This window comes from Melitaea cinxia, chromosome 14 (genome assembly GCF_905220565.1).
Source record: "Melitaea cinxia chromosome 14, ilMelCinx1.1, whole genome shotgun sequence".
Taxonomy (NCBI): Eukaryota; Metazoa; Arthropoda; class Insecta; order Lepidoptera; family Nymphalidae; genus Melitaea; species Melitaea cinxia.
Genome location: NC_059407.1, coordinates 8761586 through 8782524, shown reverse-complemented (window position 1 = coordinate 8782524; position 20939 = coordinate 8761586). Strand labels below are relative to the sequence as shown.

General features: G+C 31.4%; 1 protein-coding gene across 1 annotated transcript in view; it reads left to right on the top strand.

Moving 5' to 3' along the window:
• The window catches only part of LOC123659723 (BAI1-associated protein 3), a 99831-nt gene that overhangs the window by 39361 nt on the left and 39531 nt on the right, over positions 1-20939 (top strand). Inside the window, exons 8-14 of the mRNA XM_045594904.1 lie at positions 6386-6624; positions 8041-8289; positions 8681-8764; positions 10797-10961; positions 13417-13468; positions 15401-15497; positions 17113-17233. Coding sequence (XP_045450860.1) covers positions 6386-6624; positions 8041-8289; positions 8681-8764; positions 10797-10961; positions 13417-13468; positions 15401-15497; positions 17113-17233 — 1007 coding nt within the window. The remainder of the gene's footprint in view (positions 1-6385; positions 6625-8040; positions 8290-8680; positions 8765-10796; positions 10962-13416; positions 13469-15400; positions 15498-17112; positions 17234-20939) is intronic.

The window sequence follows — 20939 nt, the reverse complement described above, 5'->3', positions numbered from 1 at the left end:
GGAAAGCTAAAGGTTGCATAGCATCACGTTATAACCAATAGGTAATGAGCATTAAAAAGATGTGTTACGAAAATGTGAAAGAGTATTCTTTTTTCAGAGCTTCCGTTGTGTGCGCCAAGTAAACGGTTTTAAAGCTGTCCAAAAACTATGTATGACGGAATTTATCGCCATCACAAGCTCTAAAAAAGACTCATTGACAGCATATGTTTATTTATTTTTAGTTAACTCATTATAAATTTACTTATGGTAATCAAGTTTGTTCTAAAATAATTCATTATTTGCGCAAATATTTTTATAGATGTGATATAAACCTCATAACATCATTTGATTTCAATTTTTTAGAAGGTATCATAGTTTTTAAATAGTTCTGCAACGAATTATAGATCACAAAAAATGAAAAAGGTGATTTTATTTCATTATTATTGGTCAGACATATGAATCATAAAAATAAAAAATAAAAACGGAAAATACTTCATCGACAAGGTAATTTTATGAAGATAAACATTGTCCTTTATAGCATTCAACTTTGACACATAATTTAGGAGATAATATAAAATCATGTAAAACAACACCGTGTCGCGCCTCGAACCGGTGTAAGTCGCTCGAGTTGCACAAGAATAGTTTAAAAGTATTTCAGTTTTTTTTTTCATCAAACTAACACGGGCGTAGCCGCGGGGCATAGCTACTAAATGAATATACGCATAAGATTTATGTATGTTTAATTTTTATACGCAAAATAATTAGCATGAACAGACCCGATAAACTCCTTTTCATTACAATAACGAACACAAAAAAAATACATTCCAATAATTTATTTTTATTTATATATAGATTTTCTTTTACTTTTAGAAAATTAAATGTTCTGATTCACAGTAAGTTGTATTGAACTTTATTCGATACAAACGGAATTATTAAGCTGTCAATGTAGAAATAATGGGACTTACAAAAGACGCTAAGATCGAAGTCTAACGAACAAATATTAGTTTCATTACGTAAAGACAAGTTTAATAAGTAAATGTTATCTGTCGTTCACAATTGCTATTTTTGAACAATAATTGAACATCAAAGGAAAATTTTCCGTTTCGTCGATTAATCACAAGTCGCAAATGAACGTGAAATGATGTGAAGCACACGTGTAATTAAAGAAGTGATCGCTGCTTGTAGCGTCAGGTATAATGTACTGAACAAGACGAGAAAAGAGTTGCCATGTTATAGTCGGAAATAAAATAAAGTAAATAATAGGCTGCTAATGACTGATTGTTATTTCAGAAATAAGTACTTATAATAGTTATGTCTTTATTGAGGTACGTCACGATTCATAAAGTCACTCACAATAATAGTAAGAGGTCCGAGACTAAGTTGATCTTTACCAAGCTGATAATAGAATAAAACATACTTTATAATAAATTTAGTATATTAGACAAAAGGCGTTGCCTAAAAAATGAGGCATGCCAGATCCGGCAAGCTCTATCAGGACCAGGTCTGGTCCAGACAAGGATAGCCTGATGTAAAATATAATCAAGCATAATAAGGGATACTGGATCAGGACCCGGTCCGGTCCAGATAAGGACAGCCTGATATAAAATATAATCAAGTAGAGTAAGGCATACTGGATCAGAACCCGGTCCGGTCCAGATCAGGATAGCCTGATGTAAAATATATTCAAGTATGGTAAGGCATACTGGATCAAGACCCGGTCCGGTCCAGATCAGGATATCCTGAAAGAAATTACGCGAAATGAGCCTGAATCGCGCTATCAATATTTTTAAGCGCACTTAGTATATATATACAGTTAAAAGAACAGTCTAGCAGGGAGTCCATTTCTACACAGTGGTGCAGTCGTAAGTAGTAGGAAGTAGTTAATTAGTAGTTAATTGTTAGAAGTTAATAAATATAATTGTATTTGCACGCAAACGCAAAAAACAAACGACTTCAATCACATCGACAAGTAATACGACGTATATCGACGAAATGACAGTCAAATAACTATGCGTTATCAAAGAATACTCAAAATTTGCTATCGGATCTCGATAAAATTTAAATGCGACCACATGATAAACATCAGTTTTCGATTAAATTAAAAATTATCAAAATCGGTACACCCAGTAAAAAGTTATGTGGATTTTCAAAAGTTTCCTTCGATTTCTCTGGGATCTCATCATCAGATCCTGGTTTTCTTATCATGGTACCAAACTAGGGATATCTTCTTCCCAATAAAAGAATTATCAAAATCGGTACATCCAGTAAAAAGTTATGCGGTATAATACAACGTAGGTCGACGAAAACAGCGTCAAATAAAAACGCATTATTAGATATAACTCGAAAAGTAAGATCGATTAAAAAAAATTTTGTCGAAATCGGTCCACCCAGTCAAAAGTTCTGAAGTAACATACATAAAAAAACAGTCGAATTGAGAACCTCCTCCTTTTTTGGGAGTCGGTTAAAATTTTAATTAATAATAATAATTAATTAAAAATATAAAAATAAAAATAATTAATATTTAATGTTTAAACATAAATAATACACTGGAAAAAATAAACGGAAATAAATATCATAATAATTATGATTATGATGAACATATTTATAATATCAATTCGCTTTTTTTTATTAAACAATTTTTTCAAGAATATACATTCGTGTTTTTTAAAAGGACCGGACCGAATCGGCTGATCAGGATGAGCTGTAATTTCCTGATCTGAACTCGATCAGGAAATCTCATCTCATCCTGATCAGGTTCAGACAAATCTTCTGCGTTACATACCTTATCCGGTCCAGATCAGGCATGCCCGGTCCGGTCCTTCTAAGGAACACGAAAAAATTTCTGCTTGGGCCGTGCCCACTTCGTTGGGCGTAAATTATTTTTGTGATGCAAATATATAGTAAAGTTTTCATGTCGCTAGCATTTCTCCGACTTGATTTACATATACTATTATTTTTCGCTGAATTTTTTGTTCAATAACAATCAAATATAGCTTATATCACTTCTGAATAGTGTAGCTTTCTGTTAGTGCAAGAGTTATCATGATCGGATTAGTACTTGCAACGATTACCCCCTACAAACAAACAAAGTTAGAAACTTTACTTCTTTATAATATTAGTATAGACAAATTATACGTGCTTAAAAACTTGATAAAAATGGGTTAATTAGTTTTGGAGTTACATACCTATAGCAGCGCCATCTACCGGTCTGATTGAGATTAAAACTACCATATCTCCCAAATGGGGCCAAATTACTAATGCTTACAAAATTTGATATAAATTGGTTCAGTAGTTTCGGAGTTACAGATACTATAGCAGTGCCACCTATCTGGTACAATTGAGATAAAAACTATCCTATCTCCCAAGTTGGACCAAATTACTGATGCTTAAAAAATTTGATATAAATTGGTTCAGTAGTTTCGGAGTTACATAGCGATAGCAGCGCCACCTGCCATGTCCAATTGAGATAAAAACTACCCTATCTCCCAATTTGGATCAAATTATAGATGTTTACAAAAATTTGATAAAAATTGGTTCAGTAGTTTAGGAGTTAAATACATTTAAAATTTTCATTGTTAACGCCCATTTCCAAAATCTTACCAAATTTGGAGTAGATAGGAGCGTTAGTTTAAAAACGGGAATTTTCCACTGCTAATGCCCCCGCGACACCCTCTTGTGTGTGGAATTTTTTAAAATCCGTTCTTAGCTGATCTCTACTCGGCAAAAGCAAAATTCCTCCCAAATTCCAAGTGTCTACGCCTTATGGTTCCAGAAATATCGTGATGAGTCAATATATAGGTGGAAATCTCTTATATATTGTATATATATAATATATGGGATATACTTAGCAACGTCGCAGAAGCCAAAGTCACGAGCGAGTAAAAATATTGATGGTGACCGCAAAAGTAAAAAAAAAGTCAGATAAAAAATTCCTCTCCTAAAATAACCGCTTTGGTTCAAGAAACAGAGACAGATAAAATAAAATAAAAATTGATATATTTTTGGCTTGTGGAGAGTATCCCAAATTTTTTTTTAAGTATCTTTAATGTACAAAATATGACTTTTTGCAGTTTTATTATAAGTATTGTCAGTATAGCTACTAAGTATAACGTTTCATATGCATGATCGGGCAAATGTTCCTGTTGACGTTATGTCTTAGTGTGAATAGATCACGCTCGATTATCCACCGCGAGGGTTTATGCCTGTCACAGTGGAATATTACTTTCTGATTTCTACCAGTATCTGTGAATCGATTATAGAGTAGAGGCACTTAAGGTGACCTATTTTAAAACGTGTTTAGGTCTCTCAATATAAGAAACAATTTTATTTACAATTTATACTTAAAAGTATTTATAACAAGGCTATTATTCGATTTGTATAATAACAGAAAATGATTTATTTTATCCCCACTGATATACGAGTACTAGTCTCTTCGCTTTAATGTTTTTTGATTAAGGACACTATTTAATTAGCCGCAAAAAGTAGTATAGACGCAAGGTGACAGCAGCGTTGCAGCCACGCTGCTGTTTCTGCAGTCTTATGCACTATGCTTTACGGTCAAATCTGACATAGAAACCATAAAATTGATTTAATTAAAAATCGAGGCATAAGAATGATGAAAAGATAGATTTGATATAATTTAGTACCAAACCAACGATGCTTAAATACGATTTACAAAACCTGTAATGAAATAACAATCTAATCACTCATAAATAAATGATGTGATTACAGTATTTACGCCAAGCTATATTAATTATTCTAGTGGTCGCCCAGTTGTCGAAATTCAAACATAATTAATTCAAATTATAAGTTTGAACATTATTAAGGTTCTGAGTGTTTCTTACAAAAGAGTATATATGCGTATGTGTGTCAAATACATTGTAGTGTGTGTAATGTTTTTTTTTTAATTGATTTAATGTATTTTTATGCTTAATTTTAAAAATGTTAGCATTTTGCACTCCTTCTCCATATAAACTATAAGTGTGTAAATATTCATATCCTCCGTCCGCGCAATTTTCGTAAAAAGGGTAAAAAGTTTTGGAACGAAGTTCCTTATGGCAGGCTGGCATTATGGTATGGTTGGCTGGGCGACCGAACTGAAAAAAATGTGATACTAAAACTGTAAGAAAACTATATATAACGGAAGTGACGTTATAACAGTCATACGACTGTATAATATGACGTTTGTAAAACTATTACTAATAAACTTTTTTTAAATTATTTATGTTATTTTATACTATCAAAAAAATAAATAAATACATATGTTTTTTTATTTCACTTAATAGTTTGAATTATTATTATTTTGTTTGTTTTTTTTTTACGGTATTTGTTATTTTCTAAAATACTAAATTTCCTAAATACTTTTATGTACTTAATTAAAAACCAATCAACAAATTTAAAAAAAAAAGCGAAAACTAGAAAATTATATAAAATTCAACATTTTTTTTTTTCAAATTGTGTTGCTTCTATACTATCCGAAGGATCTTCGTTCCTACCTGGTGTCCCATGACACCACATAATTTTTTTGTTTCACGTATTAATATATACGAGTAGATTGTATGAGTATAGTATACACAAGCTCTGCCTACGAGCGGCTCTTTGTGGCTAATTTAAGGGCATCCTAATTTACATGTCACACGTCGTATATTATGAAGTAAAATAAAAAACATATTAATAAAAATGACTTCGTGCGGGTAATATTTATAACGTGATGAGTTAATATATTAAAAGATAATAGTACCTATATTCATTGCAATATCGTTAATACAGGAATCCCTAAAATACGAAGCACAATATTGCAGATTTAAGGCAGACGATATCGAATGTGAAGACAGAAAATCTATTTATTGAATTGAAAACTCTAATAAAGCAGAAAAATAAGGCAGTTCGATTTTGTATGTTAGGTATAGAAATAGAATTTGGATGATTACAAAATATTATCCATATCTACTAATATTATAAAGCGGAAAGATTTGATTCTTTGTTTGCTTGCATTGAATAGGCTCCGAAACTACTGAAAAATTCTTTCACTGTTGAGAAGCTACAATATCCGCGGGTGATATAGGCTATATTACATTTTCAAAAAAATTAGGGATTTTTTTAATTTTTTTTTGTTAAATACCCGTGCGAACGCTGGGACGAGATGCTAGCTATAAATACGTACTATTCAAACTGTCAAGATTTTTCTAATAAATTCATTTATAAAGATTAATGGTTACCTTATATACGTTATTTACGTAACGTCTTCTGCATTTAAAATGTCGTGGTAAATTATTATAAAGTCATTACATTTTATTTGCAGTTTATAATAAACATAGGTTATTACATTATAAATTAATTGCAAATGGAATACTTACTACAATACGCTCAGTGCATGTATTAAGGGTTTCCACATTTCTAAACAAAGGTGCGTCAACACGAGCGTTTGTTTGGCGTGCTACTGGCTCACGAGGTGGAGACGGCTGCGAACACATCGTCTAGTGGAGCGGAGAGCGAGAGTGGAGAATGGGAGGGCGAACTGTGCGGGGCAGCGCAGACGTTGCTGCACCAACACGCGGTACAGGGCGATTTGAGTCCGCTTCAAGCGGCTATCGCCCGCTTCGCCGCCTCGTGCAAGCTTAACAGCGAGGCACCTCTTGACCCGAAGTATGTATTTTGTGTTCCAGTATATTCATATTTCTATTTATACATTAGCAATCATAAATATTTTTTTTTTTTGAAAGTTTACATTCACGTATATCCATTTCGTATCCAAATTTTTCCATTATGCGTGATTTCTGTTCTTCCTCATAACCTGCTATTAGAAACTTACAATTTAACAGGTAGATAAACATATGGATCTCTTACTTCGTATTTTATATTATTTGATATCGACTATGTATTATAGATATTTTGCTATTTATAAATATCTAAAATGAATAACACAATATACTTAAATATTATCAACAAAAAGTTTCAAAGTAATTTCAACCAGCAAATAATTACAAGATATTTTTGAAATAAGCAATCCTATAATATATTCAATAAGTACTAAGCTTTTATTCAGAGCTAAATATGTTCAAATTGTGACACCCACTATTTCACTATTTATCTCAAAATAAAAAGCAATCACGAACCACCTCCGCAAGTCCTATGGACATATTGAACGAATTTTAAGTAAGCGATAAAAGGTTCTATCAATAAAAAACAATTTATAATAAAATACGCGATGCTTTATATACAAGAGGAAATTCTATAAAAATAAGTTAGTAATTCACAGAATCAAATTTGAGGCTTATTGTAACAGAAGTAGTAAAATATGCTATTTGAAAAGTTTGAGTATGTAGCGACATCTATAGCGCGGAATATAAACTAGAGAAAAACTGACGTATCCTACATCGCGCTATCAAAGTTATCAAAGTGATTGACCACCCGACACAACAACCGTCTGGTCGGAGGATCCTTCGTTTTCGATGGCCGACGTGATTCTTCACACTACCAAAAGTATTTTGAAACATTTATACACTCACACATTTTATTGAGGTTGAACACAGCTGGACATATCTTGCCCAAAATCTGGGGAACCACCCCATCTGGGGAAGCCCCTCAACCTTACAGAAGATCACAGCCAAATACACTGTTCTTAAGTAATATTGTGTTGCTGTAGTCATTAAGGTGGCTACAGTTCCTGGGGAGGATTCGGGTCTAGGGTCGGCCACACACTTGCAATGCTTCTGGTGTTGCAGACGTCTAAAGGCTACGATAACCGTTTACCATGATGTGGCCAGTACGTTTGTTTGCCGTCTTAGATAAAAAAAAAAATGAGTGTGCTTTAGACCACATGACTGAAGTAACTTCTATAGCTCCTACAATAATATACGAAGCGTAACTCTTTATATCTTCACTAACTTATATCTCTTTCTCAACTTCCGTTCGCCTCGCCCAATCACACTTTTCGTAACGCTATCGTCACGCATTCGTACAGAAGTTTTTCTTCAAAAACTAATAGACGAACATAAAAGCTCCTAAAATGATTATTGGAGTGGTTTAAGCACGAAACTCTAACAATGGCGCTGATGATAGGTACATGCACAAGCTGCTGATCGAGTTAGAGCGGGCGTGGTGTGCAAGCGAGATTTCAAGCGGAAGCGGTGGCGGGAGCGGGAGCAGGGGCGGAAGCGGGGGCGGGGGCGGGGACGGTGGCGCGGGAGTCTCGCACGATGAGGAGCGCTGGCTCGCCGTCTGCTTCTGCGAGTTTGTAGAACGCGCTCTACATCAACTGCGTCTCCACCGCGACCTCTACCCCGTACTGCACCACATGAGTCTGAATAAGTTAGCCATTTTTTCTATTACGTAATTATAATAGCTAGCAAATGATTCGAATATTTTCGATAAGCTGAAACATAAACGTATTGTGTTATCAAAATAATTAATAAGATAATTATGTAAGCGTATTCCACAGTATATAACTTAGCAGACAAGCCATTTAATGTTACGTTGTACAAAGTTGATAAAGTTGTATTTAGTTTTTATTCTTATACGTTATTAGTTTACGCTTATTCTATTACGTATAAACAACCACTGTTAAATTTCGATACTGAACATTATCTTAGACGAGACGTTTAGCGAACATACATAAATAAGAATAGACATTCTTGTTTCAAGTTTAGCAATACTTCAATTAACCGTATAATTTAGAAATTAAAAAAGTTTTTTCTTTCAGGTTGGAGTTTCTCTTACGTTGTCTCAATCAGCTGTCGCAAATGAAAGCATTTTGGCGTTGCTGCCCTTTTAATAATGAAATTAGGTCAGTAAACTTCGTCTTTAGTCTTAATTTTAAATAAAGTGAAAACTCTTAAAAGAAAATAAATGGATCATAATATTTAGAAATTTCGACAAAGATGACAAGAGATCTAAACCCCTGCGGGCACGAGATTGTTGTGTAAAAACATTTTAATATTAAAGTAACCGTTTTTGTGGCGATAACATTTAATCTTGCGACTTCGTAATTTAATTGACTTGAAGCTTTAACGTAAATAGCCTGTGGTCACAAATCTCCCTTTTAATGCTTTTAAATAATTAAGAGTGGTTTTAAAATTACATTTACCGCCGCTGTATACAAAGGACAGGACATTTTCAACGGATTTTTTTTTATATTTTTATTAAAGTTTACAAGTAATGTTTATAAATTAATAAGTAAAGAATATTAGTTATATACAGTATATTTTAATTTTACAATAAATAATGTAATTATAATTTGTATAAATTAAAAAAAATATCGTTGACGTTACTATTATGTTACACAAATTTTGTTATTTTCTAAATGAAAGCTTTTTTTATCTTCTAATATAATAACAATGTACTAAAAAGTTTACATAAATACAAACAGTAGTACTTATTAGTACACTGTCTAAACAGAATGGAAATTGAAACTATTAGTTAAATTTTATTCAATACGAAACAATAAACCGTGGGAAAAAAACATATTTAGCAACTACTTAATATCTAGTTTAAATTACTGCGGATTTAAATAACGATTATTGTATTGTCGTACTAAAAAAGCAGCCCATAAGATATCTTGATTAGCAATTACGTTAAGTGACCAAATGAAATACTTACCTGTTTCAAATACCCGTTTTAGTAAGTACAGACTTAAAAATATACCTTTTACTGAATGTTATTGTATGATTCTATAATAGTATTGTAAGGTTTTGTTATTTTATTATATACGTAAAAAATATTATCAATATTTATATACTCATAGTCTGTCGCTAGTAAATTATATTACGTATTTTGAATAGTATTTAAAACATTTTTATCATTCTTGTATTTTTACTCTAAAATATTTACAAACAAAATCTTAAATAAGTAAATTCAAACTATTAAGTGAAATAAAAAAATATATGTATTTATTTATTTTTGCCGACAGTATAAAATTACATAAATAGTTAAAAAAAAGTTTACTAGTAATATTTTAGTTTTACAAACGTCATATTATACAGTCGTGTGACTGATATTACGTCACTTCCGTTATATATTTTTCTTACGGTTTTAGTATCGCATTTTTTTCAGTTCGGAGGCCCAGCCAAATGTCAAGCCTGCCGTAAGGAACTTCGTTCCAATAAACAAATTGAATTATATATTTTTTTGTGTTTTAATATGCAGCTTTGGTGAATGTGTCAGTCATGCAGTAGTCATCGTTGAACCAATATCGTGACTGCAAAAATAACTATTCAGTTAAAAATAAATTGTAAAAAAAAGACGATGTAATAAATGTATGCAATTTTATGTCGAAAGTACGTTACATTATTTTGGAAAAGTGCTGCATATATAATATAATTTAATTTTACAAAGTTTACTTAACAAATTTTTTTGATCAAGTCACAAATTAAAAATAAATCTATTTAATTTCTACCTATAGTTTGTTTTAATTATTTAACGTAAAAACCACGGTTTATCGTTAATACGGATGGATAACGGACACCAATCCGTAATCCTTAATACTACGGTTGCGTCTCTACACAAGCTCGACGCCAACGTAAAACCGTGGAGCGATTTATACATTACTGACTCAACAGACGTTGTCCTATCCTAACTGTCGAACGCAAGAACTGTCATCATACGCACGAAGTTTGAATACTCGTTAACTTTTCTTGTAGATTTTCCATTTTTATGTGCAATTTTCTTAAATTTTCGTTACATAACAACGTTCTACAAATTATCAAAAAACTTTTTAAAAAAATGTGAATAAAACCATTAAAGTCGTTCTCTAGTTTTGGCGTGACCACGGAAAATAGGGATTCATTTTTATACAGTTATATAACATATGTATTCCCTAGGAGCGAGATAGTGTGTGCGTTGCGTAAGGGCTCTGCGGAGTGGTACGAGGCGCTGTGCGCGCAGGACACAGACTCAGAGCGCGGTGAAGATCTCGTCAATCTCATCACACTCGTACAGATCGACCTGCAGCAGGGCCTCACATACTACCATCCGCTCTTCGAGACGTAAGTATATTTATTTAATTATTTTACCCGCTGTCAAAAAAAGGAAAAATTTGTCTAAAATAACATGAAACCAAGATGTAAGGAACTGAGAAGCTTCCACTGTATCGCTTAAATAAAATTGGTTTGTTTTTATCAAGAAATAAAAGGTTTTTAAGAGTTCAAAAAAAAGGAGTAGTTTCTCAATTTGACTGTATTTTTTTATATGTGCTACGTCATAACATTCACTAGGCGTGTAACAGTCACTTTTTTTATTCAAAAGCTTGTATTCTAGTTAGTTTCGTTTGTAAGCAAACACAATTATGTATGAATACCATCATTGTATACTTAAAGCTTTCTACTTAGCTGCTTAGTCAGTCTTAAATAATTAAAAGTCTCCCATCTGATGTTTGTCATTCGAATAGATTTATAATTAAAATTCATTTTATAATTCCCATTTGTCTCTTTTAGAACGACAAAGCGTAAAATTATTTTCGATTTTTAGAAGTATAACCATGATGATAGCCGTTTAAGAAATTAAGAAAATGTTACTGTTAGCGGTGTATACTTGTATTCTCAACATTCACCAATTTTTCCTTTTTTTGATATCTTTTATCAACACCTAATCCTCAAAACAACGTACTTACATGTAGTAGAAACTATCCATTTACGAGAGTAAATGTTTTGTAAATGTAATATAAATACTCGTACAATTTGAACCTTACGTTAGTCACGTTTCCAATATATAGATTATTTACAATTCCCCTGTAGCTTTTCCTTTGTAGTATTTTTCCACAACTTTTACACAGACCGATTGCAGATTGTTGAGGGTGAACTAATATATTACTTAAACTACTATATTCGTATTTCTAAGCAAGACTGAGATATCCATATATTTAAGTAAACATTAAGTATTGTAGAATGATGCACACGATATTGTATTGTATAATTAATTAAAATTTATTTACTTAATTATATGATATAAAGTAATTTAACTCACAGATATTAATTAAACATTTGTGTGTTTACTTTATTAGATTATGAATAGATAGGTATATTCCCTAAATTCATTTATCATTAGACGTAATATAATACTAGCTTAATATAATAATAAATAATAATCTCGTATATAATTATATAATACGGGATATTAACATAACATAAGTAAAATTCAATAAGAAACTTGCTGGCAAAACTATTTGTACTAGCTGACCCAACAGACCTGTTTTGCGAACTTACAAACACGTGAATTTTATATATAACGTTAACTTAAATGTTAAACTGTTTTGAAATATTCTAGTTTTCAGCGCACTTTTTAGTTTTTTATTTAATAAAAAAATTCCGCAGAGTATTACAAAGTCTATAAAATATTCAGAAAACATTTTGAAGAGAGAAATGGTTCTAAAGTTGTATTACGATCTTGGAGCTCGAGTCTCCCTACGGGATGTTTTTCTTAAGGTAGACATATTAACAATTGCGTCGCAATATAATGTTTATTCACAAGAATATTGATTGTCAACACGAGAAGGAATTCGGTGTAGGATTACATAGATGATAAAGATGTGTGAACTTAGTGACGTATTTATTACTAATTTTGTACTAAAACACAGCTTCTATATTATTTTTAAAAGAGTAACTGCGGAATTTCTTGATGATTCTTTTCTGAAGAATCTACATTCAATTCAATCAACAACTGCTTTAGTGTAGTCGTGCTCAGTCGACTAAACAGACGGATTGTGGGTTCGATTCCCGCTCGGGATGGATTTTTGTATTTGTACAAATATTTATTCCCAGTTTAGATGTCTGTCCTTGTGGGTCTCCCCAACGTGTCTCGGAGAGCACGTTAAGCCGTCAGTCCCGGTTGATAGCGATCGTTACTCATAGTAGTGAATATATGCGTTATTTATCATCCTGCAACTAATTAAAACGCTCAAACCAGATGCTACTCATTAAACAATTTTGGTTAAAATACTCATGTTTTACTCAAACAAATACGTAGGAAGCGTATAGAGTAACATACAAATGAGATTTAATATTTTCATTTAGAACAATCTACAATTAATCTCGTATTTATGTTAAATTTAATAAGTATTTTTTTATCAACCATAGATAATAATTGCTTAAAACAAAAAATAATCAAACAAATATAATCCCTAAAAAAACTGTAACCTACATTTAACAATCTTAAATGAAAATTTGATTAACGTATGATATAAGATTTCTAAATTGTCTTTAGCATTCTAAACATTATAAAATAACATTAAAACGTAATTTAACGTTTCAATATGGTATTACTCACTCAAAGGCTAAATATTCGCAACAGAAATAAATTGAAATTTATATTCGTATTGTCATATTGTATTCGTTTAAATCTCAATAAAGTTAGCAAAAGCTTTCCTCTTGTGATTCGAGGCATTGTTTATTGCTTAAATTTTATTTAAAAATGTACATTACTTTATGACGTTATGTTTTGTTTTAGGACAAACAATGTACCATACTTCAGCGTTGTTTTCACGCAAATAGACAAAATGGTAAGTAATAACAATCTTGAATATATTTTTAACTTTTCTTTTATCTGAAGAATATAAATTAAAATTATAAGAACGTAATTATATTAAAAAAACTATTTGTAAAAACAAGGAAAGTTAATTTTTAAATGTTTCATAAGAAATTGTGGGTTTGTTTACTTTTTACGAAAATGAAAAAATAATAAAACAAAATATTCTTTCATTTTCCTCTAAGTAATTATGAAAAATTACTGTAATAATGAAATGTTTTATAGCATCAGTAGCTAATACCATAGATTATAACAACAACAAAAATATTTATAGCGTCTATATTAATAACTAACACGAAACATCAGCGATTAACTTCACGCTCCCAATAATTATAATCAGTGGCGAAATAAACTTAACATTTTATTATTATAGTTTTATGATTCTAATTGCTGTTATTTACAGTCAATTTCTCGCAAATGAAAAATCGTTTACGATATTTTTTTTGGCATAGCGTGCGTTAAATTTAACCTTCGAGCTTAACTAATTGTTAAGTACTTTGTACGTATTCATTAAATTAATGTGTTATTAATTTACTGTAATATAGTTTTTTGCTCCTATAATTTATTAGCGCGTCGTGATTTATTTTTATTCAAGATTATTTGTTAGCATCGTTATTATAAATTACTAGCTGACTCGGCAAACGTTGTCTTGACGCTAAACGCTATTTAAAAATAGGGGTTGGTGGTAGAAGGGTGAAAATTTAGGGTTGTATGTATTTTTCAACGCCAAATCATAATGAAATAAAAAATAAATAATTTATCTAAAAATTAAAAAATAAAATTTAGGAGTGGACTACCCTTAACATTTAGGAGGATGAAAAATAGATGTTGCTCGATTTTCAGACCTACCCAATATGCACACAATATTTCATGATAATTGGTCAAGCCGTTTCGGAGGAGTTTAACTACAAACACCGCGACATGAGAATTTTATATATTAGATTATTGGAATAAATTAAATAACTAGAACATAATCTTGTATTTGCTTAGTCGAAAAACTGTTTCAACGGTCGATTAATTATTTACATTTTTAATATCGATGGTTTATGTATTGGTTTTAATTGAACGGTATAAAAAATCGTTTTAATGGATACCTACGAGCTCGAAATCAGATGAAGCAATAAAAATATTCATTTAAAAATAAGCAGCTAATTTAGTACAAATTAAATAGAATTTCGCTTCTTCGGTTAAGGGTCTGATTCGCTGATTATTCTTAAATCTCTGAAACAACACAGGATAACCATCCTATGTAAAACGGTTGCCAACAGATAAAATTAACTCATATAAAGTAACAAAACACATATATTGCTTTTTTCTTGGCGTAATTTTTTTAATTTTTTGTTCCAACCATAACCTGTGAAATTAAAGTGTAGTTTATTAATTAAAGGACCGACGACAATTCTCTGAAATTCTTATTTAACACTTGTGTATCCTTAATGTTTTACGCAAAACAAAGCCTTCTGGAAAAAAGTAATTTAAATATTGGTCACACTGTTTCTGTCATTGTTTGATAACTTATCAAAGCGGCAGATTTTCTTTTTTGTTACAGCGAGCTTTTTTTAACAATTTCACCGTTGTTTGAACGAATTGTAATAGATCTCAGTCGCTTCGATATTTTTCAAATAGGCTTTTGTCGACCTCGTTTTATCGAAATTAAATTCAATCCATACTAGAACAAAACGTAATTATCTCATGATAAAACATAATTAATATAGAGAAAAATGAGCGTAACAATCTGTAAATTATACTACTTACTCTAATTGAAAGATTTTTTGGTATAATTTAAAAATATATATTATATCAAAAATCGTTTCAAATCATTACCAGAGTTGGCAGATTGATATAAGCAGATATTACGCAAACGAGTTTCACGAATTTTAACAAAACAAAACTTTATTTACCGTAGGTATCCGAAGAAGTGAAACAGTGCGTGGAGCTGTGGGTGACTGAGGGTTGGTGCGGAGTTGCTGAAGAGGAAGTGTTCGACGAACACGGGAACGGAAGTAAGAATTTAATTAAATTACTTTTAACATTACGTTTCGCCTCCCTTGAACTTCTTTCGTTCATTTCAACTCAAGATAAAATAAAATGATATTTTGCGATATTGCACGCCAATTTAATTTTAAGATATAGGTCGGCTCACCAGTTTGCGGAAAATCGTTCCAAGTATATTGGGATTGTTCTAAAAAAGAATGAAATAGTAAAATTGTAACAAGATGTTTAATACATATATATTTACTTATTTATTAGAATACATAAATATTATTTTAAGATAAGGTTCCCTCGTGTGTTGGTTGCATGCCGCGGTAGATAGCGCCTTAGAATAACAAATGAGGTTCAGGCGAAAGTTCCGGAAACTTGAGTGCCGACACTATGATGCCATTTAGAATCACTACAACTTTTACTAAACATACGACTGGGATTTAAAGTTGTTGTCATTACTTCGTATTTTGATTTATTATGCGAATTGTTCTTCATAAGAACTACATAAATTTTTATTAAATAGTTATGAATAGTCTTGAACACAATTATGCAAAATCGATACAAATATAACACATAACAGTTTTCAACTTATATTTACTTTATAATTACAATTACAAAAGTAAAATATATATATAAAAGATAACATGATCAGAGTTCTGTTTCAAAGCTGATAGAGCATGTTAAATTAGGTCCACCAATTCACAGTCCTAGTGACATAAAATTCAGCGGTTATACATATTTATTACGGTGACAATTTTTCTCAGAATTAACTTTTAATTAATAAAACAGGTATCTTTCCAGGTGAGCCAGGTTTAAACTTTAACTATATATATAACACACCCCTAAAACAAAGAAAGGAGGTTAGTTGGAGTAAACGTAAAAAAAATAATTAATTTAAAAGCGAATGAAATCTCGTTTAATCGAAACAACTTGTTAAGGTCTTATTCATTAGAATATTCAACTATGCTTTCATAGGCAAATAGATCCTAAGATAAATCAAAGTTATTCCATGATTATTCAATGTAGACGTACAAAATGTTATGTAACTATGCAAAAAGTTTATAATATAAATTTTATGTCTACGATTTATATGTAAAGATTTCCAAATTCTGTACTGCAGAAATCGTATTATTTTGAACATCATTTTTTTATAACTTGTCATTATATAACCTAACTATAACCTAATTAAGATTCAATAAATTAATTCCAAAATGAAAGGTAAGGGTTAAGACTTTGTAATATATATTAAAAAGATATATATATATATATATATATATATATATAAAATCTAAAAAGAGATGTACAAGATGGGGCCTTATCACTAAAACGGCGATCTCTTCAAGGCAACCTTAAGTAAAGGAGACCTATAAATATATTGGTGTACGCAACATTTACATGTTAATACATATCAATTTTTTTATTTGTAAAGCACACTTACAACACACGTATACAAAATTTGCAATTAAATAATTTATATTAATAAGGTATCTAATCATTATGTCAATTGTACATAACATTTCACAAGTGTACAAAACATTTTGGAATTCATAGATTAAAAATACACAAAAAATCATAAACAATTTAAAAAATGTGTACTTTATTTATTTATTTGTTTAATATGCATTCACTCGGCAGTGTGCGTGGTGTCTGCGAAAACGCTTCCCTTCGAAGTGTTAGCTGCAGTACGCGAGCTGGTGGCGGGCGCGCCGCCTCACTCCGCGCACGACCCGCCTCCACAGCTGCTTGACGCCTATCAGTGAGAGAATTCCCTTATCTATTTATTTAAGTACTAGCTGTGCCCGCGGCTTCGCCCGCGTTGAAATCAGTGTGTCACAAAGTTTTCCCGGCAAACTTCCAGTGAAACTCTCACCAAAATTGGCTTAGCCGTTCTGTAAACCTTCCTCTTGAAGCACTCTCTCCATTGGTGAAACCGCATTGAGGGAATCGATCACATACACTTTTGGGGACTTTGTTTAACACTAACTGTTGCCTGCGACTACATCCGCGTGGTTATGAAGATATACATTACTATCAAGATGTTTAACGCAAAATTATTTTTTTATTTCAGTCACTTGAAATGCTTATCACACTGAGCAACTTTTTAAAAGGCACAATTTATTATAATTTAATAGTTATTTTTATAAAACCTCTCTATATACCACATTTTTAGTTTTATTTTCAGGCTGCAGTATAAATAACCTATCAGGCGAACTTATAGCTGCTGTATATGTTTCATACAAACTATCAACCCCAATTAAACCCCCTTAGCGGTGGAATATCGCAAAATCCGTCCTAAGCGGACATCTACTAACTATAATCTACCTCTCTGCTAAATTTCATCTTTATTCATCCTGGATGGATGGTCCCAGCGGTTTTTGAGTTCTCATGATGAGTGAGTCAGTGAACTTTCTCTTTTATATATATAGATTTCGATACATTATTTGGACACCTCCTCACCATCTATAAAGCATACATTTTAAATTTCAAGTCTCTTACTCAAAAACATAGGACTTTCATATAAACTTCCAACTCCTGTTTTACCCCCTTAAGGGTCGAGTTTCGTAAAATCCGTTCTTAGGGATGTCTACGCTCTATAAGGAATTTATCTGCCAAATTTCAAGTATGTAGGTGTTATAGTTTCGGAGATTTCGTGATGAGTGAGTCAACCTACCATCCCCCGTTTTAACCCCAAAAGGGAGTTGATTTTTAAAGATACATTATTTGGACACCTCCTCACCATCTATAAAGCATACATTTTAAATTTCAAGTCTATTACTCAAAAACATAGGACTTTCATATAAACTTCCAACCCCCGTTTTATCCCCTTAAGGGTCAAGTTTTGTAAAAGCCGGTCTTAACAGATGTTTACACCCTGTAAGGAACCTACCTGCCAAACTTCAAGTTTGTGGCTATTATAGTTTCGGAGATTTCGTGATGAGTGAGTCAACCTACCATCCCCCGTATTAACCCCAAAAGGGAGTTGATTTCTAAAGATACGTTATTTGGACACTTCCTCACTATCTATAGAGCACACATTTTAAATTTCAAGGCTCTGACTTCAAAAACATAGGACTTTCATATAAACTTCCAACCCCCGTTTTACCCCTCTCGGGGTCGATTTCCGTAAAATTCGTTCTTAACGGATGTTTACGTCTTATAAGGAGCCTACCTGCCAAATTTCAAGTTTGTGGCTATTATAGTTTCGGAGATTTTGTGATGAGTGAGTCAACCTACCATCCCCCGTTTTAACCCCAAAAAGGGAGTTATTTTCTAAAGATACATTATTTACACACCTTCTCACAATCTATAGAGCATACATTTTAAATTTCAAATTTCTTACTTCAAAAACATAGGAGTTTTATACAAACTACCAACCCCCGTTTTACCCCCTTAGGGGTCAAGATTTGTAAAATTCATTCTTAACGACTGTTTACGCCCTATAAGGAGCCTATCTGCCAAATTTCAAGCTTGTAGGTGTTATAGTTTCGGAGATTTCGTGATGAATGACCTTTCGCTTTTATATATATAGAGATAGAAACAAATATTGAAGGACCATCATCACTTCAGCCTATCGCAGACCACTGAAAATGCGCGGACGGAGAAGTATACGGAGTATAGATAGATAGTACGGAGTTCGCAGACTTATAGTTTAATTTTTTTTTAATTATACATAAAATATATATTAAAATAATAAAAAAAACAACACACGCACTACCATTTGTTTAACACAAACAACACGCACATATAATCTTTTGTTTATTCTTCATTCTCTTAAGTCTAACGTCAAATTGAGAATAGATTATAGAATTATATGGTTTGTCTATACTGAATGTCAAACATAACCATAATAAATTCATTAAAACCTTATTGTTCAAATATATAATTTAAATTGTGACCCAATTTTGACCACTGGGTAACCACTAGTTTTTATAAAAGTTTAAGAGCCATTTCACAAAAATCGGTAACAATCCGCGAAATTGTAATATTTTGACGTCGTTAATCTCAGTGTTGGATGCAATAATGTAATTTATATTCTTGAAATATAATAGAGCAACCTTTGTTGTAGTCCATAGTCAGATCAGAATTTTGATTTATATTATGTGTATAAAATTATTAACCTTTTCATCAGCCTCCTCCCTGGGTAAACGGTCGCAATGTATACTTTGAAGTCCTACTTTTCAATAACCTCTACGTTGAAACCATTTTAAAAAAATATCATAATATGTGGTATATAATTTTGTTGTCCACTATCATAGATTTTTATTCCATTTGTATCTCTATTAAACGATAAAAAAATTTAAAGTTACGAATATTTTCCAAATAAGTACAATTTTAAAAGCGATATTTCTATTAGAAAATTAAGAAATTTTAACGAACTATCTTCATCAAAGTAAACTTACATCATTAAGGAATACAAAAAAAAATAATTAAAAGATGTAATTATTTTTAATACATTTTATATTAAATAATAAAAAGATAGTATATATTGCCACGCATCAAGCCCGGTAAATCAGTCGAGCGCTAGCGCTCTTAGAGGTAAGGTCCACGTCAAATTCTGCGCAGCCGTCTCTTTCGCTCACACGCGCCAAGCGCCTGTTGTTATAGCGGATAAAACGCATTTGATACTTTCATAATAAAATAAACATATTACGAAAATGACTGTAAAATAATATAATGATAATTTCTGTAAACAAATGTATAATTTAATTTTCTTTTCTCACACTATCAATACAAATAGGCATTTCAATCTGTTTGTCTTGTTATTTGTTAATTAATATGTTTGTCGGTGTCGATGTCATTAAATGCTTTTTTATTCATATCGTAAATATTAGATTCATTCGTAAACTGAAAAAACTAAATCAATTAAAAAAAAATTGTTTCATAAAATTGATTTTTTTAATTTTATTTTAAATTTATTGACTGTTGTTATATAACATACGTGAAATTTTTAACAAATTAATTATGTAAAAAACATTTTATACCATAGTTATAATTTTTATTATACATCAGAAAATGATCACGATGGTCTTTTGGTTGTCACACTATACGTACTAGCACAAAGATCGCGCGGCTCGTACGACTCGCGCGATGCGACCAAATTTACCTAAACTTGCAGAGCGTAAAATTGTGAAATGGCTCTTAAGGATATAATACATAAACAAAACTATTTAGGTATCTTTACTGAGAATTTCATTTGAAGCTTAATTTTTAAAACGATTATTTTGTAAAACTTCCTTCATATTTCTAAGATTGATTTGCATTTAATAGATTTACATAATTTACACAAAGTTATAGAAGTTTGCAAAAATTTATAACATTATTAAATCAAATTTACCAAGCTCACGACCACGAACTAGCTACGAGGTTAAATTATTACTTTATGGTGCCAATAGCATTTCCGATTACAAATTTATTTATATTGACACTGGATGAGTTCGAATTCGCTCGAAATCTAATTATTG